Source organism: Cervus canadensis, chromosome 13 (genome assembly GCF_019320065.1).
Source record: "Cervus canadensis isolate Bull #8, Minnesota chromosome 13, ASM1932006v1, whole genome shotgun sequence".
NCBI classification, from domain to species: domain Eukaryota; kingdom Metazoa; phylum Chordata; class Mammalia; order Artiodactyla; family Cervidae; genus Cervus; species Cervus canadensis.
Window position 1 is genome coordinate 11,209,764 of NC_057398.1, and position 24,362 is coordinate 11,234,125.

Consider the following 24,362-nt stretch of genomic DNA (forward strand, 5'->3'; position numbering starts at 1 on the left):
TTTCTCCGTCTTGACAGACGGATCTGAATAAATGACAGTGGGGTGGGGACAGCACATTCTTGGCATTTAATAAGGGTTATCACTAGCTGTGAGAAAGCTCCATTTCTAGGTTCTTCACACTCTATTTACCTAGCAATTACCCCTTTCATGTTTTGTTCTAACAATGATGACTTTGGGAAATTTCAAACTAATTCTTCAGCATGTTATACAGGAATGAAAAGTGGGTAGAAATAAATGGGCTTTAAAGAAGTTAAAAAGCAGGTTCTTCCCAGGCACATTTGCCTATGAAAATAATCCTAAAAGTAAGCAGATGGTTTCAACTAAGGCAAAACATACAGAGTACAGAAAAGATTCAACTGTTTTCTCTGAAAAAAAAAAAAAAAAAAAGTTTATTGCATTTGGAAGTCAATAGATATCTTTTACAAAAAAGGTTAGAATAAAGATCTCACATTTGTAAAGGCACATATGAAACATTTTACAGCAATGACAAGGGCAGTGAGAACATAAAACAATACACAACTAGGACCAATAATCTAAAGACTTTATAAAAACAGATAAGAAACAGTGCAAAAATACTGTCAAAAGTCAGTTTCATACACTTCATAACTGTGTATAAAACTGGCAAGCATAAGCTTATTTACTGATATAAAAAAAGCACATAGAATAGCATGCATAGATTTATTTAAGGCTTTTAATATTATCAAGAGAGAGTCTATAGCAAAGTAAAGTTGACATGTGAATATTAATCACTCCCCAACTCAGGGAATGTCCTATAAATGTCTCGCCCTCCCTCTCCTTACAACTAGCTTGTCGTAATGAGACTGGACTTCCATCTTGTAAGGAAGCCAGTGGACACCTCAGGGAGAAGAACGGGTTCTCAGGATCCCAAGTCCCTACTCTGGAATGCATTTCTCACAGCAGTAATGCGATAGGTGGTTAAATGTCCAGGTCGGCCCATGCCAGCCAGCCAGCCACGTACGGCTGACTGCCCTGCAGTTCAGTTGTGTTGGATGTCAGAAGGCTTCCCTGGACTGACTCAAGAGCCTTAAGAACAAACCAGTTTCTACATTAGGGACTTGTCTGTACATCTGAAATGAGACCTATTAAATGTCAACTGGCTTGAATGATATAACAATTGACAACATATTAAAGACAAAGACCAAGGAAAACTTCAAAATACTGAATTAAGTAGCACAATTATAGTCCAGTGAAACAAAATAGATTGGCATGTTACTTGATGTAACACAGGTTATATAAGGTTACACATTTAATAGTCATCTGCATATGTAAACCCTTTTTTATCCCATTTACATATATATCCTCAAGCAAGTCAGTTGACTATTGAAGGAACAAAGGACACACACAGGAAATCATCTCTGATGAAGAGTAACCTTACTTTTGAAAGGATAAGGTTGACAGATTTTTAAAGATTCCAAACTGGCAAGAAAGTTCAGTCAAAGGAAGTTGCAGTAACATTTTACACCGTTCACGTTGGGGGCAGAAAATGGCTCTGAATTACAGCTCTCAGTTCCAAGCTGAAGGTATTTATTAGCTAACACTGCAATTCAGGGAGGTGGGCGGCCCTGAGAAATGCTGAGAACGCCAGGCACCCCTGCCCTGAGAGCCAGCCGAGCTCAACTTGAGCAGGATTCCTGAGCTGTTAGCAAAACAGTTCCACCCCAAGGCACAAAAAGACCCCAATCCAATGTTTTCAGGTTTGTCCCCAAGACCTTTGTCAGGTAAGGTGGCCTCTGAGTTTCCCTTGAGGAGGAGGTTGGGAAGAAAGGTCCCATCACAGACTGGATGAATAGCAATCCTGCCCCTCCCTAGACAGCTTTGCAGCTTGTAAAAAGTCCGCAAAGAGCCCAGAGCTTCACCCGTTTCACCTGACCGGCCAGGCTGCGTAGAAGCCACGATGAAAGGAACATGGTCTGCAGGAAGGGGCTGGAGACGATCTGACCACACGTGTCATTATGCCAAAGGCAGCCACTGGGGATCCATAGAAGGTCACCTCAAAATAAGCCTGAGAGACTGCTGCAATCTTTGTTCAAACAGGACTGATCATCGAATCCAGCTTTTCTTTCATCCCTTCTAGTCCTGAACGATAGTGTCGATCACCAAGGGGAAAGAGAGGGTGGAAGGTCGACTTCCTGGTTGCTGACAGCACCTGACTATTTTCATTCTGGTTGCTTCCATTTCCCAGATTCTATTCCTTGAAACCACACAAATGCCAGATTTTACTTTTTGAAACTATAGAAGCATGTTAAGAATTAGATTCTCTAATTTTATAATTTGGAGCGATTTTTAAAGAGTGAGTCCCTGTGACTAGATTCAACTGTTTTGTAAGGGTTGCACTAGGAGGGTAAGGAAGGAAAAGGTGTTGCTATCGAGAGCTGCTCCATAAAAGCAAATGAGAAAAGGAAAGGTCGGCACTGTCCCAAGCGCACGCGGGGTGCTCTTAGAAAGGAGGGCGACATCAGAAAAGTATTCCCACCTGTGCTCTCAAGTGAGACACGGAACTGCCATCATGTATGGACATCTTCCTGGTTCTCATGCCCTGATTACAAACACGACATGCTGGAAAGGGGGTGCGCTCCACTCTGCAGCCACCTGGGGCCCCCAGAAGAGACTCAGTCAAGATGCCCAGGAGCTGTGATGGCTCACTCCGGAGCCGTGTGGATAAGCAAAATGTTGTGCTGAAAAGGCTGCCAGCAAAGGCAGGGCCCCTAGCAAGCAAGGGGAAGGGTCTTCCTGAGCAGTGGGTCCAGGCAAGCATCAGCACCCAGAACATTCGTCAAGCTCTCCCACAAGAGCGAGGACACAGTTTAAAACAACCAGCAAGGGTGAAACCGATCTTCCCACTGCAGCGAGGTCTTGCCTAGGAGTGCCACCTCATTTCCATCCCTCTGACCTCACAGAGAAGGATAGAGTAGGAGAGACACCCCTGAATTCAAAAAATTCTTTGTGAGTCAAGAACGTTTTGACAGCAACTCCAAAGCTGATCTAAAAAGCCTTCCTCTTCCTCCCCCCATTTACAGCCCTTCTCTGGGCAAGCTCCTGGTGTTTTGGGCCAAGAATGGTCTTGATGGCCCAAAGCATGGCAGAGGGAACACAGACTTTCTAGACAGATGCTCATCATAGTCAGGCTTGCCCATCAGCTCATGCCATCCTGTCTTAAAACGTCCCTGAATTTATTTTTTAAATGGGAAGGCTGACCGAAGCTGAATAGGAACTGATGCACATCCTCCCTTTTACAGCAGCAAACAACAATAAATTATGCAGTCTCGTGACATCGATTGGATGCCAGATATTCAATGCCAGCCTCATGGACGTTTTAATAGAGAACTTTTTAGTTTGGCCTTGAGAAAGAAGATGCAACTAAAATAAGCTGGAAAAAATAAGGAAGGTAGTGAGAAGGTAAAAACACCCACCATCTGAGTTTCTAATGGAAATGCAAAAGCTCAGAGCAGGCAGGATAAAGGTTGAGTATTGGGCAAGCAGGTCATCGAGTTTCTCAGGACCCTATGAAGAATAGCGATTTTCAGGGTAATATGTATGAGTTGGCAGAATTTGACTGAATACACCTGCCCATCTCTCCCAGGAATGTTGCTGTTCCTTTCAACAGTAAGGTCTTCTGTCCCCAAATGTCTTAGAAGCTGAGGCAAAGAGAAGGACCACTCTGCTCCCTTGCTCAGAGCTCAGAAGTGTCAAACAGAATCTTAATGTCCTAGAGATTTCCACCCTGTAGGGCCAACTAGGACTATTTCAACCCTATAGGGCCAACTAGTTTGTCACCCATGAAGTTCTAGACCAATGGAAATTTTGTGCAGTCTCCATGAAAACTCCAAATTTCTCCATTAGAAAGTAGTGTTAGATGAACTGTTACTTTGCTCACAAAAAGAAATAACTAAATAAGAGCATGATAAACATCTGATAAAATCCATAGGCCATAAAACAAAACACAGCTGCAGAATAATCTTTGGTAAAACATGAGGAAGCTGAATTCCCACAAACAGCCACCTTAATAGCCCAACAGGAATCACTTGGTGCTTCTGGAAGTTTCTTAGTCTAGATGCTGCCAGTTATTCCCAACACGAAAGAGGAATGAAGGGTAGATTAACACTGATATGCCTGTGACTCAATCCCCATTCCTTGAGTCTAAGCTCCTTGGCAAACATATTAGAAGGTCCCTGTGCTTGCCCACCCCTTGACCTCAACTGATTGACAGATTCCTGCCTCCCCAAAAAAGCAGTAACTCTACCCACTTTCTCCGTTATACACACGACTGGAAATGGGGAAGAGACTTGAAAGCACATTTTGCTTTGTCACTCTGGACACCTTTGGGCCCACAGATTATGTTCCATAACCACTGGGCTGAGGCCAGCTAATACGGACTATACATCAAGAAAGAACAACAGCTGAAAACCCCCAGTCATGTGCCTGATGGCCAGCCCTGCTTATGAGAATCCAAAGTGCACTGACATCTCTGCCAAGTGTGACTCCAAGCCCCAGGAAGACAGCCCACTCACCAAGTGAGGTAAAGGCCATTGCAGCAAGGCCATAGGTTCACAGAAAGAACCCAAGGTACACACTTTCATGTTCATTAGCTCTTGAGAAAAGACATATGGCGCATTGGGATCCACACTAATCAAGGGGCAGAAACAAACTGTACATATTAGGTTGATCCAAGTGAATTTGCTGTCATTGTAAATAAAGAAAATGATCCAAATACTGGAAATTTCATATGCGTCAGCCTGGAAAAGGATAAGGAAGGTCGGTAGCTGGATCAGAGTACTGACTTACTGTAGCCACCAGTGTTTACAGAAGGAGCTGAGTGTAGGCAGGACAAAGGTTAAATGTGTCCTGGGCAGCCAATGGATAAGTCCCATGGGACCTCACCCAGCAGAGCCCACGAGGACCTTCTATCCAGGCTGACGGAGGAAGGTGCCAGAGGACCAAGGGACTTGGAGGCCAGTGACTGACTAACCACAGTCAACAGATAGTCGTGCTTCTCAATCTAGGACCACAAACGTTGTAGAAGTCAAGTTCTCTCTACTGAGGGTTCTCCAAAGTTTATTACTCAAAATAGTCCACATGGAGATGTTTTCACCTGCCCTGACCTTACTGTTCTCGCCAACTGAGGGGAGGAACTCTATTCCTTGCCTATAAAGGGACCAGCGATTGGCATCCCTGCCTAAAGCCACCAAATCCTCATCTGCTTCCCATCCAGGGAAAGAGATGTGTCTAAAGATAAATACAGCCAAAAGGCGGTGTCCCCTTAGAGCCTAAGGATTCCAGTAAAGCAGAGCAGGGTATGATCTGGCTTCGCTGGCAACCTCAGCTCAGCTCAAGGATGAAGACATCAAACTCAGCTCCCCCTGGTCCAGGGACCACAGTAAACAAGGATGAACCCTGGGTCAATACATCCAAATGAGATGGATGAAAGAAACAAGACATTTCAACCAGAAAAACTGCAAACCCAGAGGCATGAAAAGTGTTGGATGGCCTTGTGGTGATATAGTATCTTTTTTTTCCCCCTTCATTTTTTATTTTCTCCCCACTGCAGCAACAGACCCCGGCAGCTCCAGCTTCAGACTTGATATGTCGTCAGGAACTCATTCCAAAAGCTCTAACTAGATAACTAATTTAATACACTTTGCTTCAAGGTTTATTCCTTGGCTTGCTTCCCAGATATAAAGCATCTCTGGGCAATTATGATGCAGATGCCACTGAAAGGACTTTAAATGGCTGCTGCTAATTTAACAGGAGATAGGTTGGCACTTACTGGAGATGCGCAAAGGAATGCAAAATGGGCTCAAGGACCAAAAGCATTTGTTTTTAAAAACAAAATACGGGGAATCACTTTTAAATGTTTTCCTTTGGGTTTCAATATAAACTCTGGCTAGGAAGTTGGATACCGAGCCTACTTCTCTACATTTTGTGCGTTCATGAATATTCCCTCAGCTCGAAGCGGCAACAGTGAGTGAGCTGAAATGAGGGCCAAGAGTGAAGGGCTCAAAGAGACTGCACATCTACTCGCTGCCCACATGAGACATCAACAGTGGCCACGCAGGGCGCTGAGATAGGAAAGAGGAATGCCGATGTGGTTCATCAAACAATAAGCCAGTAACTGCAGACCAACCGTTAAAACATCCCTAACGGCAGAGTATCCCAAGGATAGAAAGTCTCTAAGGAAAAGGAAACAAGTACCTCTCTGCCTGCTGATGATCCATGTTCTAAGCATCTCCTTGCGAGAGTTATGAGCTCTGATCCACTGAAAATACATGTCATCCTAGTGGTTTTCCTTTTTCAGATCATTCAGCAAAATTCCAGACCCTAGGGGGCTCAGTAGAAGCTCTACTCCTGACTGATTCTTCAGTCCTTGGAGGAGAAGGGAAGAGACCGGCCCTTGCCAGATACTCTGGGTCCAAATACAGACTCAGGTGTGAAACTGAGTCTGGCCAGGTGTGAAACCGAGTTGATTCACACTCCAAAGAAGCCCATCGGGAATCAGCTTCCACACCCGTCTACTGTGTGGTGACTGGAAATCACAAAGGCGCACTCCTTCTGGTGGGTTGGATGCCATTCTTTCCTTCTATTTACAGCTCAGGAGGTGCGGGGGAAAAAAGGTAGCAGAGGAAGAACACATCATGGAATACCCACAAAGGTCAATCTTAAGAACAAAGCCACAAATGAAAAGTTGTACCAAGAAAAGGCAGATGACAGAGAGAAGAATTCCCCAAAATCAGCAAGAGGGAAAGCATCCGAACACGCTCTATTGTGTACTAACCTATGAAGTTCAGGACGGTGACCAGTGAACCAAGGTTGTTGTAGTTTGGTCACTCAGCCATGTCTGACTCTTTGTGACCCCATGGACTGTAGCCCACCAGGCTCCTCTGCCCATGAGATTCTCCAGGCAAGAATACTAGAGTGGGCTGTCATTCCCTCCTCCAGGGGATCTTCCCCACCCAGGGATCAAACCCGTGTGTCTCTCATGTCTCCGGCATTGGCAGGCAGGTTCTTTACCAGTAGGGCCACCTGGGAAGCCCCCATCAAGCTGCAGGAACCCCCAATATAAGAGAAGAGTGTTGTTTTCCCCCTTCAGAAATAGGATCTTAGTGCTTTATATTTTAGGATGCACTCATTTTCTTGCCATCTTTGATTTGGATATGAGCAATTAGGCTGATGAATTTCAGAGTTGGTCACAAATCTGGCTGCAACTTCACTAGAGATGTGTTCCCTTCTGCCTCTGACCCCCCAAGGATGCACCAGGCAACCCTCCCTCCCTACGGCCCTATTTACACTGCAGATCAGTCAAAATGTGGTTCAAATGAAAAGGACTATATTATTGTGAAAACTGCCTTAGGATGATTCACAAAAGTTATCCCAAAGGAGGAAAAAATAAATTATCTCATATAAAATAGTACACGATGTTTGTGAGTGATCTTGGCTCCCGCCTTCAGGGAGTCCGTGGCCTGCCTGCTCTGGCCATCTGCGCCCTGCTGGGAAACAGATGTTGTCTGGAGGTGTTTCCCCATCCGCGAGATGGAGCTGGGTCCCTCTTCTGGGAACTGACGTCGGGGATGCGGGGGTTAAATGAGTCTGGAGTTTTGGAGAAACTGGATGAGGACCTGGTAGACAAACTTGTACTGAGCGATGGTCTGGATCATAAACATTCTTTGCTCCCTGAGGAGCCTCAGCATCATCGGTACTTCCACCTTCTGCAAGAAAAGAAAAGATGCTGAGATGGTGGGGGGCTTCCCTTGGGTCATTTCTCATTCCCTTACCTGGAATGAGGAATGTATTTACTCGCAGCCCCTGGACAGGTACGGGAGGAAACCAAAGACAGCCCCCTCTCGGTTACCCCCATCAAAGACCATGCCTACAGCTGGAGAAGCTGGTTGTCCCGCACCACTGGTGTGATTTTAAATACAGATCAGTCTGTTAGAGAAGACAACGAAGCTGGAGTTAATCCCAAATGGTTCCTCTCAGGGCTACCATGGCCCAATGGGAGGATTTAAGCCACTTATGGGTCTTCATTTCTTCCTCTGTGATGTCAGGATACCGATGCTTTCCTTTAATGCCATGTAGCCTTGGCCCCAGTGATGGTTCCTCGGCAATAACATGGGGTGATAAACCATACCCACCTCACAGGATCAAATGAAGAAATGCATGTAAAGCATTTAGCACAGTGTCTGGCACACAAAAGCTCTCGATAAAGACTATATTCAGTGTCTCAGTATTAGTGAAATAAGAACACCCGTGCCCATCCTGCTATCTCGCAGGACCTCGGGTATAACCATGTGAGATAATTTATGTGTAAACCTTTAAAATGTCAAAGCACAGTCTCTGGACACCAGTCATGTTTGGAGTGATAGCCTTTAACTGACAACATCTTGAGCGTTCAATGAGATTGCCTACATGTAAATTCTTTGAGTATCTCCAATGGGAATGGATGAAGATGAGGGGTCACCGGTGCCCTGGTGTGCTTCCCACCTGCCACTTCCCTCCTCCTGGACCAGCTGGGGCAGAAGCACCACGGAGTCCATGTGCCATCACACCCTTGGCACACGTCCCCCCTGTTCTGGGAGCCCTTAGTCCAGGGAAGCGACCACACCCAGGAAATTACCAAGGACTGAGCAAGCATCGAAAACAGAATAATAAAAACTCAGTCATATATGTCTTCTCTTCCTTTACTGTCAAAAGTCATTTCAGCTATTTCCAAATTTTGTGTAGCTACAATACCACACATGCCGTCCTATTTTGTTGAGCTTCTCCACAATGAGTTAAGTAACACGCACCACAGATTTAAAAGGGACAAGTGCCTGGTAGGAAGGAAAGAGAAAAAGGCACGTGAATCCTCAAACTATTAGTCAAAATACAGAGCCTAGACCATAAGCTTCTGATGGTAACTAGTGGGTCTGTGTCTAAACTATATTCCAAGGTGACTGACATGATATCCAACACAGAGCACCTATCACAGACAATTAACATAATGCATGATGAGCCTTGCTCTGTGGCGGGCCCTGAATATAAGGATAGAATAAGACTGTTTCTACCTCGTGCCCATCAAAGGCTTTGATGAGAGAGGCAGAGTCATATAGGAGCCAGGAGTTCATCTCCCCGTGCCTCAGTTTATCTTTGTTAGATGCAGGTTCTAACAGGGATTCTCTAGGCAAGAATACTGGAGTGGGCTTCCATGCCCTCTGTGGGGTCACAGAGAGTTAGACGTGACTCAAGGACTCAGCAAGCACTAGTAGGACCTCTCTCGTAAGGCCACGGGAAAGGCTACGAGCTGCAAGGCTCATGAAACAGTGTTAGTACACGCACAAGGACTCAGATGCTCCAGCTGTGTCAGACTCTTTGGGACCCCATGGACTGTAGCCCACCAGGCTCCCTCTGGCCATGAGATTCTCCAGGTAAGAATGCTGGAGTGGGTTGCCATGTTCTTCCCAGGGATCTGACCAACCCAAGGACTGAACCCAAGTCTCCTGCACTGCAGGCAGACTCTTGACTGCTGAGTCACCAGGGCAGTCCCAGCGTTGGCACATGGTAAATGCTAAACACATGTTAGTTGTGGTTATTATAACATTCTCATTCCCCTCGTCATCACCACCACCGCCTTCATCATCTCCACCGCCCTCTCCAGCATCTGTGTTACCTCCCCCACCCCCACCACCACCTCCTTCACGTCCACCTTCTCCTCCGACCCCACCACCACCTCCTCCAGCTTCCCCACCTCTGTCATCACCACTGTCATCATGATCACTGCCACCTCCATAACCTGTGAGACTCAGCCCCCGAGGCTCACTCAAGCGTGGTGTGCTAGCTGATATGGGGCTGTTTGGAGATAAGACAAAGGTTTCTCCTGGTCCTCAATGAAATCCTTCAACTTGCCTTGAAGATTCACTCCCACAGGCTCTGCTGTCCACTGTCCCTAACTCGAGGAATCAGGAGGCCATTGATGCTTTCTCCACCGTGCTTAGGAGACATTTTCTCCCCCTACTCTATGAACGGGGGAGGAGGGGGTAACCGATTCAGAGAAGCAGCAAGATCAAGACATCTTGCTATGTGGCTAGTGAGAACCTGACCTTTTGTAATTTAGCTGATCTGGGACAGGCAGCCAGGAGAGAGTATCACAAACCATGAAAACGGTGCATTCTGGAGGAAAAAAATGTGTGGGCATTGAAATGTTATAGCTGACATTCGGTGACCAAAAGCAATGGGACACACAGAAGCTTCTCAGGGCAGCCCCAGAGAATCCCCTCCGGTTCCTACCTCACAGCTACCCAACTTCACAGTAAGGATCTTCGCTCTGATAAAAAGCATTTTACCGACAAAATTAAAACTCTATGGATTACAGACTAAAACATAAAGTATCCGAGATCAAGAAGACAGGCAAAGAAGATGGGAAAGTTTCAACAGGAGAAAAATGGGACACCCGATTTTATACTGATTTAGCAAAACCTTTTGTTTAAAAAACAAAGCAACATGGTCCCACTCCTAAAATAAGGGTTTGAATTTTACTAGACAGGCCTGAAGCAGAACAAGTAGAGAACTTTTTTCTCCCTAGCCATCTACCAATAGCAGTTATGGGAAACAGCACTGATAAGGCTGGCTATATTTGTGCTAGGGGAAGGGAAGTGAGAAATATGAGTCATCTTGCTATCTTGGAATATCAATGGGAACAGAAGTCCTTTTTGGACTGACCGCGCGTTCCAGTAAAGAATGTTCTGGCATGCAACTGGGCATTGAGGAAATCCGCTATGTCTGGAAAAACCCCGTGGAGAGTCTAATCACCCCAAGCCTTCACCAAGTCCACACTGGGTGCTAGTGGCCAAATCCCTCGCTCTGCACCACGCTGGCTCTGACACATGCTATTTGTGCTCCCCTGGGCCAATGACATCTGGTGATCAATGAGCCCTCATGTCGTTGCATTACTGAGGCTTAGTCTTTGATGGGTCTCCAAAGAGCGCTCAGCACAGAGCGATCCTTCATGTCAGACAAGACAGAGAAAATAGCTTCTCAAGTTGAAAAGGAGGAAAGGGGAGCACAGGAGGGTACGTGGGGAATGGAGAAAAGAAGGGGAGTTTGTCAAAGAAACTGATATGAGGACAAGATCTCTAAGTGGGTCCAGAGGGGACCATGAAGCCCTTTCTCCTCCCCAGGAACCCACTGGTGCCCCCAGGGGCGCTGGGATACGCTGCAGCCACATGTACCCCATTTCCACTGTCTCTCAATCCATCTTCCCAGCACTGAGTGGGTCTGGGACTTAGTGGGAAGCCATCACTCTAATAGAAACTCCTAGAGACTTCTAGTAGTGACAGGGAAGCAAACAACCCAGAAATCGTCCGTGAGAAAAAAGGATAAAAACTCACAGAAGACGATGAGATTTCTGTGATGTAGACTCAACTGATTCTGTGATGGGCATTTCGTTCCCCAACAGAATGTTTGTTTGTTTGAACAATAGGCCACATTGATAGAACCCCTCTTCTACTTTTTAGCAGCACAAACATTCATACGTACAGGCTGAAAGTTTCCAAAATTAACTTTTTATAGGCAGGGAACTTAAAACATCCTTTGAACATGTTTAAACTCGGCATTGACTGTTTTCCTAGAAGTTTCAATATAATAAATTTCATGGGGCAATATTTAATCTGATTTTTCAAACCACTGATGCTACTGAGCAAATACATATATTGTTGGATAAATTCCTTCACAGAACGTGCATGATAACATCTCCTGATTTTAAAACTACCATTTCAAAAGTCTCCTTCGATTCACCAAGTTATACAATTTGGAAATTGAATAAGAACCAAAGTGACACTCGGCGTTTGGAGGCAGTGTGAAGACAAGAAATAATTCAGGGCCAGGAAGTGAAGCACCTCATTTCAAACCTTGGCACCAGTGCTTAAGAGCCACCTGGCCCTGGGCAAGTCATTCGATTGTTTCTGGCCCTGGTATCGTCATCTCTAAAATCAGAAAACTGACACAAGCTGCTATGAAGAATCCAACTAAGAAAAAAAAAAAGTGAAAGCCATTTAAAACCCCTACAGCCTCATGAGAATAGAAGGCAGATGAACTGGTCTTTAGCCTTTGATTGCTATTTTCTCATCTCCACAAAATCAAAAGTCCCTCAGTGTAACTCTCTGACCTACAGCAAGAAGGGAATGCCACGCACCGTGTGGGCACAAATATGGATAGCCACAGCCCGCAACTAGCGGGAAAGAGCTGGACGCGTCTAGCCCTCAGGTTATCCACCCAGCTCTGCTACACACCATTGCCAACCTAGACAAGAGCAAACAGCCTCCTCAATGAAACTCCCTCTGAAGAATGAAACATGTTTTTAAAGTATGCACGTTTTCACGGAGGAGTTAAGCCAAAATACATCCCAGAAACGCTTAAGACTCCTCTAAACTATATGGACTGAATAACCCACCATAGAGAATTACCCACAATAAAAGCAGACCTTCTACAAAAAACACTGCAGACTTTTCCAAGTCGATGCCAGTGAAGATCAGATTTTCTAAATGTTTCCTTTCTTACACTTTCAATTCGTCTTCTATATTATTTGGGTCTCTACACAGAGCAATGAAAGGGAAAACAGATAAGGAAGGTTGTAAATGTCAGAGTCCAAGTGGGAATCACGGGTCTGGAAAACTCCCGTCAAGAGAGGAAGCTAAGCAGTGGAAATGGAAGGGCACAGGTAAAAGGGTGGCCGTGGTGTAGACTGGCCCCCAAGGGGGACGATTCCGAAGCCCAGAGAGACTTACTTCATTATGCTCCAGGCAGTAGATCATCAGCTCGGAAAGAATGACCACGCCGGTCCTGCCCACCCCAGCACTGCAGTGGACCACAATCGGCGGGTGCAGGTTCTTGGTGCCTTCTAGCATGCTGTTGGTGTGGCGACGGACCGACTGGATCTCCTCCAAGTAGGCTGCAAGACAAGATGCAAATCTCGTCACTGAAGTCCTCCGTGGCTTTGCATACAAGTGGGGGGGGCGGGAGATGACAGGGATTTTTTTTTTTTTAAGTGACAATAATTTACAGTTCTTACAAGACACTAATTATTTGGCTGGTACCCACTGTACAGTCCTGGATCCAGAAAGGACCAGCTGGGAGTCAATTAGTCCATGGGAGAATTCGTTCTTTAAATTAAATAGTTCTTTTTTAAAAATTAAATTCTGTTTTCCCCTCTGCAAATCCCAAAGTCCCCCAAGCAGATGAGTCTCGACATTACTTACAGCAATTCCTACTATTAACAGACTGGGATCAGAACACCAGTTAGGTCCCCTTGAAACGCCCGCCTGTCAGAGCCAATTTCTGGTGGGAAGAGCATCCATCTGCCCTTCCTTCCTTCCCTTCACTGAACGAGTGAACATCAGCTGAGGCTTGACTCCATTTTCAGACTTTAAAATAGACTTTGGGGAGCCTGGTTTTCAGCTTGGATCCCCTGTGGTTACGTGAGTAGCTCAAGGTAATGGCCCCCCCTTTCCTGGGGGCAATGTGTGGGTTGGGGGGGGGTGTGCCACCTCCCTCTTTGCTTCCAACATCTGCCTGGCCCCGCAGGGCTATGCAAGGGACTGTTTAATATTCCAATTGGTCACAAATGAAAAATTAGTCAATCTAAACCTTAAAGACTTTTTTTTTCATGATCACAAAAAAAGGGAAAAGAATAATTGCAATCCTCATACACTCTAAGAATCAGAAAAAATCAATTAGTAGTTGAGATTTTATAGTTCAGGGGAGAAGCAGATTTGAAGGTTCTTGATGCTCAGAAAATCTCGTTCCAGTACAGCAGTGTAAAATCAGAGGAGAAAAATTCAGACTGCTAAAGAGAAAAAAACTGCATTCAAACCATTCTGATAATGTAAGAGCACCAGTTTATACACAATGACTAAGAACTGTTTTCCTTTATAACCTTATTTAATTAGTAATCTGAAGTAGTTTTACCCAAATGAACGTTTACTACCATCAGTGATGTAAAATGAGACAGAACAAAACAAGATGGAAGGCAATCTGAGGTGACTACATAAAGTAGTTGCTATTTGTACCAACATGAGCTAAATACTGAGCATGGAATCCCCTTCACCATTGTTCCCCCCAGAGATATTAGGTGATAAACGTTCTCTGATGGCAGACAATGTTCACATACAAGAGACAAGGTTTTTCTTGTGTTAAATTTAAGGAGAGAAGTGAAAAGAATATTGATCAATAAAACAGATGCCACTATCAAATGGAATGTCATGAAACACAGAGAAATTAGATTTCAATGAATTCTTTCTCCAACAATCATATTAATAAAGTTTCTTGAGCTGTAACTCAGTGAAGACCTCTGGACGCTGGAAGACAGTTTGACCCAGTTCCTCTGCATCCAGGCAATCTAATTTAAACACAAACAAAAATCTCTTAAAATTCTTAATGACCTAAAGAGCCATCATTTCTAAGACCCTGCTCAGCACACTTGTCCTGAGTTTTTTAGAAAGGTAAATTAATTAATACTATTTAAATTTTTTCTCTATTTTTTTTCAGTAATTTAGATTCACCTTTCTTAAACTGGCTCAGATTTAAAAGATTTGATTATGATTTTAGCCATCTTATAAACTCAATCTTTTATCAGAGCTGTTAGTCAATCATCTGATGGATTTACTTTTATTGCTTCCAATTTCTAAGTCTTGCTTCTAATAGCAATTAGCAAAAGATTACCAAAAAAGAATAAAAAGCACACTGTTACAAAGAATGAAAATTCTGCAGAGGTCACCATGCTCCTTATTAATATTTTGGGCTATAGGTAACTGTCAGGCCTCAGGCAAACCACTAACCCACTCTAGATCTTGTTCTAGGTCCTCTGTGTCCAATCATCTTTCTTACTTTCAGTGTCCAACTCCTCAAGAACCATCAGCACATCAATGGGAAATGATATACCCGCATCATAATCTTTCTAGTTGGACTTGTGAAATCGTACTTTTAGGTTTTTGAAAACTTATTCTCACTTCTCTTCCCCACCCCTCCTATTCTAAATGAGTTACCAAAATGAAAATCAAGGTTTTGACATTCAACATCCTCCCTTTGTGGTGGTCAGGGGTCCTCTGCCAGCTGGTGAATCGACAACTCAGCAGGTATATAATCAATAATCTGCAGGGCACCCTCGGGCCTCCTTTCTAGCTGGAAGGAGGAAGCAGTGGGCTTTCCCACAAGTGCAGGATGCTTAGGAAAGTCTGTGGAAAGGAAGGAGTGTGCTACAGCAAGCACCAGAAGCATCAGATCTCACCCCGGCCTGTGATCACGGGCCTGCCTTCATCAGAAGACCGAGAGAGCCTTTAAAACAAAGACTGTTTCATCTCTGCATGCTAAGAGCCTGATTCAGTGTCTGGCACGTGGTGGACACACACCCAGTTGCTGGCCTTTCAAATAGCTACTGCAGACAATCTGGATGAATTTGTTTCCAAGATGATCGTAACTTGAAAAATATACATAGATGAATGAATTTGAAAATGACAGTTTCAAACACTACAGGTTTATTTCAATAATTCTCTATTAGTTAGCCACCTATCTTTAATCACAGGTATGAGAAACTACTGATGGGGATTTGCTGCTGGAGGAAATGCAGGGCTTCTGAGATATAAATCTTCCTGAGAAATTTTTAAAGTCTTTTTTTTCCCTTTATTGCTCTGTGTTTTTTTTATTGTGGTAAAATATATTTAATGCATAACATAAAACGTACCATTTTAATCATTCTAAAAGTACGTAACATTAAGTATACAGTGACAATAAGTATAATCAGTGTTCTGCAAACATCACCACTATCCACTTAGAGACCTTTTCTGTGGTCGCAAACAGAAACTTTGTATCTATCAAACTGTAACTTCCTATTCCTCTTCCCCCTAGCTCCTAGTAACCTCTATTATACTATCTCTATGAAGTTGCCTATTCTGGGAAACTCAACATGAGTGGAATCACACAGCATTTATCCTTTTGTATCTGGCTTATTTTATTTAGCATAATGTTTCCAAGGTTTAAGGATGCGATATGTATCAGGATAGGTATAGAAGGTCTAAATCAAGGTAGAACCAATTAGTTTACCTTTAGCTCACTGCATCAATGGTTAAGAGAATATAAGTATTAATCTTCTCTGCTCTACACATACTATCTAAAGTACTATATACTTCAATGTTACAATACTTTCACCACCTAAGAGAAAGTATCCTCTCTTTTCACTTCACCTCCAACTGATAAGACCATATACGCTGTTGGTAAAACTCCAACTGACAAGCAAAAACTTACACAGAAATCCTTGGACATCCTCTGGGCAGCCGTGGTCTGGCCAGTCAGTATATTGCAAATGCCACACGGTCCTTTCTTGCCCGGACAGAAGGTGCTTGACCTTCAAGCCTGTGGTTGCATAGCAACCAGAATCTGTTCGGAACTTTGTGGTGACCTTGAACTTGCCATAGGTGGCTGAGCTGTGTTTGGAACCCAGTTTGGGCCAGTATCGGTGGCTCTTGGTTCGTCCGCCTTCCTGAATCACACAGAGAAACAAAATTGGACAGGAGTCAAGGGAAGCTCTTATCCTCTTAGTTTTAAAATCTGAGGACCGCAGAAAACCTGAATGACTTCTAAGTCACTGACTCAGTAACATCATGCAGTGTCTCCTACAGAGCAGATTTCACACATTTTAGCTAAGGCCAGTAATAAGATGTACCATGCAGTTATATCAATGGAAAAATGTAAAGATTCCCAACCCGGCTGCAGCTGAATGTTAGAGAGAGGAGCCAGAGTAAGGACGAGCCAGAGATGAGAACATGCTAGGTACTGTGAGAAGTGCAGGGAGGCTTCAGTGTGGATGGCAGAGAGGAGGTTAGTTAGAAAGGCCTTGTGGTCCATGGTAGGGAGTAGGGATTTGATGCCATGGACAGTGGGAAGCCATCCGAAGGTGATGAAGTGACCTTAAGCAGAAGAGTGAGAGATCTCAATCATCATTCTAAGTCACTTCAGTCACATCCAACTCTTTGTGACCCTATGGGCTGTAGCCCGCCAGGCTCCTCTGTCCATGGGATTCTCCAGGCAAGAATATTGGAGTGGGTTGCCATGCCCTTCTCCAGGGGATCTTCCCGACCCAGGGATTGAACCCATGGCTCCTATGTCTCCTGAACTGGCAGGTGGATTCTTTACCACTAGGCCACCTGGGAAGCTCCCATTCTAGGTCATGCTTCTCATTTCACATGCCTGACCCCAGGTACTACTCTCTGTTATCCCCACCAACCAGGGACACTGCCTCTATCATCTGGTGCCAATCTCCTTTTTTTTCCCCCATCCTGATTCATTTGTTTTAGTCCCATTCCAACTGAAGCAGAGGGGAAAACTGACTCTACCCCTGTTTGCTCTCTCTTAATTTTATCATCTTTTCTGGGGATATGCATTCTCAGCCATTTACAAAAACAGGGTCTGTTTTAAAGTTTTGCAGAATTTTGACATCACAGGGGTGGGAGCGGGGGTGGATGAGCTGGTGGCTTACAAGGGGACCCAGGGGACTTTCCTGGTGGTCCAGTGGTTAAGACTCAGTGCTTTCAATGCAGGAGGCACAGGTCTGATCCCTGGTCCGGGAACTAAGATCCTTCATGACACATGGTGCGGCCAAAAAAATTTTTTTTAATGAAAAATTTTTAAAAATAAAAATAAAGAAGGGTACCTAGGGCAGGAAGTGGGTGGAGAGAGAGGGGAGAGGCCCAGCATACAAGGCAGGGGGGAGTGAGCCGCAAGTGGTGGTTGGTCTGCTCACAAAGCAACACATCTTCAGGGACCCAAGTAGTCCTGCCCTGACTCTTTTGGTTGAATTGAGTCTTCTTAAATTTGAAGCACACCTGCCTCTTTTATTGAACCATCCTGTGAAAGAGCATTTACCGGAGGCCTTTACATAACTTGCTGAGTACCCACATCAACTTGGAGAAGGAAATGGCAACCTGCTCCAGTATTCTTGCCTGGGAAATCCCATGGACAGAGGCACCTGGGGGACTACAGTCCTTGGGGTTGCAAAGAGTCCAACACGTCTCAGCACCAGCAACCTACATCAACTGCAGATTTCAAGAGACAGTAAGCCTCTGGCTGCTTCAGAGATCACTGGACTTTGTTCCTAAGGCTTCCTGTCACTCAAGTTTCAGCTCAAATGTAGCCTCCTGAGGGGCCTGGGCTGCCATCTAACCTAAAGTAGCCCGGCAGTCACCCTCCAGCCCATTACTGGTTTCACAGCACTCACCACTATCTGAGCTGACTTTACTGATTCCCTTTTCATGGTAAATCGCACTAGGATGTAAGCTCCCTGGGGACAAGGATCACACCTGCTGTGTTTACCACCTTGTTCCTGCCTGGGGTCAGCACAGAGGGCAAGGACATTGTTTTCAATGGAATGAATCCCTTCTAGGGATGTAATTCAATAGGGTGATAAAACTAGAGGCTTTAAGGAGCATTTACTCCCTGAGGGGACAGAAGGTCAGCCTAGAGAAATACAGCTGGCCTGAAAGGGCCCAAAGTCCTTTCATCACTACCTTCTAATGGGCTGTTCTGGAAAGCATCTGCTCAGAAGAGTCAATGAAAGGAATATGACTCGTTTTTCACTTCTTTCTGTTTCCTATCCTTTAAAACTTGTTAGGAAATGGGTATACAATAACATGCTGTGATGTGCTTAGTCAGTCAGTCATGTCTGACTCTTTGCGACCCCATGAGTTGTAGCCTGCCAGGCTTCTCTGTCCATGGGATTCTCCAGGTAAGAATACTGGGGTGGATTGCATGCCCTCCCCCCAGGGATCTTCCCAACCCAGGAATCGAACCCAAGTCTCCGACAGGGCAGGCGGATTCTTTACTATCTGAACCACCAGGGAAGCATGTGATACATGGTTAAAAAAAAAAAAAAAAACCCAAACACCCAGATGAAGCCTAACCCTTAAATGACTTCAAAACATAAGGTAAAATTTAATGGAGGGAACCAAAGGAAGTGGTCTAAAACAAAAAAAATTTAGACTGTGACAAGAGAAGAAACACAAAACATCTTTCCCTAAAGACAACAGGCTCTGAGTGAATTGCTAGATGGACTGGGGGTATATGCCAGTTTTGGCAGCACCACATAGACTTCTTCAGTTACAATGGAAAAACTATGTTTGACTTGGCAAAGGAAGAAAAAGGTTTTTTTTTTTCTCTCTCCTCAAAGAATAGAGGCCTCCTCTACAGAAATAACAGCTTCTGGTCTTTTTTCAGCTGATAAACAGGAGAGCCTGTGAGCTGCCATGCCCTGGGTGTGGGAATATATGCCGAGTTACTAGGAGCTCCCCCAAAGTTCTCAGACTCCAATGGAAAGACCATTGCTTTGTTGGGCACAACAAAAGTGAGCTGGCTGGACTGAAGTCCGGTTCTTTTTTGTTTGTTTGTTTGTTTGTTTGTTTAATTGTAGTACATGGCGATTCAAGGAAAAGAGTTAAAAGCTGGATCAAAATGGGACCTAACAATAAATCATCTTAACAAAACAAACCTATATAAAAATAAGGAGAGAAAAGAGATGCGCGTCAGAGAGAAAAGGATTTGCAGAGAAGCGATGCTGGAAAGAGGACAGCGCAGTGGAGTCACCGACACAAAGCTCACCTTCCGGCCACTCCCTCCCCCGGGGACAGATGGCGGGGTGCCCATTCCGCTTACCTCCTCTGCAGTGACCATGGCGATCACGTTCGCTCCCTGCTCCCACACCATCTGCCAGAAGTCGTGGCATGTGTGTGGCAGGGGCCCCTGAGTGGCGATGTAGTGCCATTCTGCCCCACCGACCACCACCTGGAAGCCAAGGGAAGCATCAGTGAATGAACCCCAAATCCAGGACAGAATTCCATGCGGACCACAGGTCCTTTTGCAGCCACCTGAAAACCCTGGATAACATTTTTAGGTCCACTGTGTTAGTGCCATTATCAACAGCCCTGAGACCAGGAGTGGCTAGCGACACAGTTTCACATGAAAACATTATGTCACTCAAGCTTATCAAAATATACCTCATGGGTTTTGGTCTTCAACCCACAGTAATTATGTACAAATCAGTGCATATTAAAAACACACACATACACACACACACACACATATATCCACATGTATAATATTATATGAATATATATGTGTATAATCTAACAATTTTTACAGATATAATAGTTATGTTTCCAATATGCAATGTATTGATAACTACCATTCTTTTCTCCTTTTTATAGTCTATCCATGAAAAAAAAAAAGCCAAAAAAAAAAAAAAAAAAACCCACAAACTCTTTTTTTACTAAATTGGTTTCATACTCCACTACCATATTGTGGTCCATGGTCTGAGAAACAGTACTCTGTGGCATCCTTTTAAATAATAGAAAAGTCTACCATGGCATAACACCCCTTTGGAATAACAATGTCCTTCTACCACTGCCCTGATAGGAAGTGTGTGTAAACCTCTGTTGTACCTGCTGCTCTGTGCCTTATACAGGAAAGGTGTTATGAATGCACAGAAGCCAACAGTACTTGATATTTCATCACCACCTTCCCCTTTTGCAGTATCATAGTGTCCAACTGAACTCTGGAATCCTGAGATGGTTTGGGATAATAAAATCATCACCCTACACAGCTCAGGGTGACCTTAGTGAGAAATGGAGTATTTCCTGCCATATCAGTAAACAAAGGATATCACAGTCACCACCAGCACGGATGATGAGCTGGTGAGCCCTGAGGGGACCCAGGAAGGAAAGAACACCTGCCCTCTAGCAGCCACTCCCCATGGTGAGCCCCCAGGGAGCTCAGGTGGTGAAAAGACCATGCTGGCCCCAGATAGCTGAGGTGCGTATCAAAGGAATGATTTCAGTGAGCCCAGACTCTTGCATCTTCCCATACACAGAGAAGTGCTGAATTCCTTAACTTGGGTTATACAGTTTTCTTTAATTAACAATAATCTTTAAAAAATAATAATAATAATCTTCTGATGTTCTGACTACCCGCCCTTTGTGTTGTTGCAAAACTTCTATATAACCTACCTAGCTCCTCCCCTCACCCCTGGGGAGAATTCTCTCAGGTTCACTTGAGATGCTGTCTCCTTGGCTTTAAATCCTGAAAAATCCCCACCAAATAAAGCATAACTCTCAACTTTTAGGTTGTGAATATTTTTCAAGCCCACATTTGGAGGATAATTTTGCAGCGATAAATATCAGCAGTGGAGACTTATCAATAAAAAGGCATGCCCCAAGTGTGGGAGGTGATGCCAGCACGGGGAAACGGGGGCCTTTGGAGGGACTCTTTCTGGGTATCCCCTTCATTCCTGTGCCTTGATATTGCCAACTCAGGCTTCCTTACACATTCACTGGTGTGGCTCTCAAGATAGCTTTAGGGGTAATGGAGTGATCACTGTTTGCAACTTTTTCTCTCATTTGTTTTATGAAACTATATACTAACTTGATTCAAACAAAAACCATGTCAGTTGTTATCTCGTTACACAAGACATGCTTAGGTCAATGCTGGCAAGCAAAATCCATTTTCTGAGTACTGGTGGGAGATGACACTCATGTATTTGCTGGCTGGCTAGGAATTTGGCTTTTCTGTGGAATCATGCTTTTAAACATTATCCTCTCTGGCACCCAACATATAGGAGCCATAAATACTTCCAGAGTATGCTGCTGCCTGGGGCCTTTCAGCATATTCCCAAGTATTGACAGGAGGGTATTAAAAGCTGCATTAAAAACACAACCGCCAATGCTACTGAGGTAGGTTTCACAGATGTGATTTCACCTCTGGAGCAAACAAATCTCTGTTCTGTGTTAATGGCTGCTTGGAATCCAGGGAGGAAACACTGGCAAGATATACAACTATATTCCAAAAAACAAGGACAAGTTCTTGCAAGCTCTCTGGGTCTATTAAACGCACCCATGTCTAACCCAGATCCACAAGATGAAATGTGGGCCTCAGAGAATATGGAGGAAGGCACGTTTCTGTTAACAATGCCCGATGGGCACAGCCCATGCAGACTGACAGCTTTTTCCAGAGGGTAGATGGAAAACGGGAGGACGATTTGGCCAAAAGAAGATAGTATATTACAGCTGTGGAAGATTTTCAGAGATACTCTAGCAAGAAGCAGCTGTGCGATCCGCATCTTTGAGTCCATTTTTTCAGTCATTGTTTTGTTATCTAAATTCAGCCCAGGAAACTCACCACTGTCAGCTTCCTTCAGAGTTCTATGGGGCTCAGTTTTTTTTTTTTTTAATTGTTTTAGTTTATTCACTGTTTTTTTATTGCATTATTATTGTTTTGAGAGTTCTCACTCTCAAAAATATGAGTAAAATACACAATTATGTTCCATGAGAGTTATGCCATCCTATTTCTTTGGACAGGACTTTCTGACATTAAAAAAAAAAAAACAACTCTATGATGACCTAGAAGAGTGGAATGGGAGGGTAGCTCGAGAGACAGGGGATATATGTACACATATGGCTGATCCATAGTGTTATACAGCAGAAACTCACACATTATAAAGCAATTATATTCCAATAGAAAAATATGTGGTTCTCTATGCTCAGTGAACAAAAACACCATACCAACAGTGGTACAGTTTCCACATTCTGCATCAAAGCTGTTTGAACTGATACACAGGCCAACAACTGGCTGTATTTTAGAGGCTCAAAGGAACCTACCTATGATTTGGCTACAGTTGAAAATTCCAGTGAAGAAAGGAAATAATGCCAGAGGTAGGTTTCTAAAGTTATTGACCACAACAGACTACTAATGTGAACCTTGTATTGTTGAAAATCATCCTGTAACAGCCGTAAGAGTTACCCTGATACAATTCACATTAGTATACAAATAATTCCCCTAGTTTGGAGGCCAGGGCAAATGGTGACATTCTAAACAAATATGCTCTGTCATTAGGGGCCCTGGTGAAATTAAACTGTTTAGGGAAAACTTGTTTGCATGCACATATGTATCTATAACTCTAAATTCTAACTGAAGTAAAGTTAAGCTGACTAACTTTAAAGTCTATAAAATACTGAGATATGAAGATTTGGAGTATCTGAACTAGTTAACAAAAATGTAATGACTCAAATACGTTGAATAATGTTGGCAAACCTTGTAAAATTCACTATCAACGTCACCATTATGGTTGATGGTTAAATTAGTCCACTCTTGTGAATATTATACAAAGTTGGGACTTCAGCTATAAAACGCATAATCAGTATCACAAGTGAGAAATGACAACTCTCTGTCACTCTTGACCATCATAAAAACTCCAGTGACAGAAATACAGCGCCTGTAACTTCCACAGCCTCCATCGCCTGCAAATCACAAACTGAAAGGGACAACCCTCAGCTTGACCTGTGAGTTTCCTGAAAAGTTACCCCTTACAGAGACAAGAAAAAGTTAAATCCTCCGACACAATCAAGCTTCAGAAATAGCTGACCTGAGGTTTTTCCCTGAGGCCACTGGGCTTCCTTCTCTCTGCGGCATTAGGCATGGCCTTCTAGTTGACTAAGAAAAACTCCGAGAGTTCAAAAACACTCCCTCAGGGCTTGGGGACCAGCCAAGTTGCGCAGTGGCAGCCTGTCTGTTTGCTCCTCCTGCCTTTTTACTGTTAACCCAGCAATCTTCGACCAGCCTTCCCAACACACCCCCCTTCTTACCTTGATGTGGGAGGCATTAATGTAGCCTGTGTTATTTTCTTTGGTTGGTATTAGCTCTACGCGGTTCTCCTCATAGGGAACCACCTCGCGGATTCGGCTGCGCTCAGCATTTTCTGGCAGAGCCGCTGTGCTGAAAATGCCATTTGCCTTTTTCTTTGGAATTTGCTCGTATTCTGTGAACACCATTCCCTCTTCGAGCTTCTTCTTCAGGGTTCTGAACTGCAACAGAAGGTGATCTTCAGCTCTCTGAATAATCTGATCCAAACACTGACAAAACCACCAGATTTCTCAAAATATTTACAGCGAGGGTGTTAATCAGTAGTTTCAAGATGGACAATCAAAACTTGATTATTCGGTCTCATTCATTCACCATATTGAACATTTCTCTTGTCTAATAACCAATTGCCTCCTCGCTCATACCTTAAACAGCACAAATCTGCCAGACTAGGCAAGAGCTGAAATTCAAAATTAGCATTTTGTTATTAACGTGTATGCATGCTCTGTCGCTCAGCTGTGTCCAACTCTTTGTGGCCCCATGGACTGTAGCCCGCCAAGCTCCTCTGTCCACGGGATTTCCCAGGCAAGAATACTGGAGTGGGCTGCCATTTCCTCCTCCGGGGGATCTTCCAACCCAGGGATTCAACCCATGTCTCCTGAATCGGCAGGAGGATTCTTTACCACTAAGCCACCTGCTGTTTC

The 24,362-nt window shown here is 44.2% G+C and overlaps 1 protein-coding gene across 2 annotated transcripts in view; it reads right to left on the minus strand.

Moving 5' to 3' along the window:
- Positions 1-359: 359 nt before the first annotated feature.
- The window catches only part of PTPN14 (protein tyrosine phosphatase non-receptor type 14), a 184,505-nt gene continuing 160,502 nt past the window's right edge, over positions 360-24,362 (minus strand). For both annotated transcript variants that reach the window (XM_043485110.1, XM_043485111.1), the window contains exons 15-19: positions 23,664-23,882; positions 19,684-19,812; positions 16,285-16,519; positions 12,774-12,937; positions 360-7,721 (exon numbers count right to left, since the gene is read on the minus strand). In XM_043485110.1, coding sequence (XP_043341045.1) covers positions 7,593-7,721; positions 12,774-12,937; positions 16,285-16,519; positions 19,684-19,812; positions 23,664-23,882 — 876 coding nt within the window. In that variant the 3' untranslated portion in view covers positions 360-7,592. The remainder of the gene's footprint in view (positions 7,722-12,773; positions 12,938-16,284; positions 16,520-19,683; positions 19,813-23,663; positions 23,883-24,362) is intronic.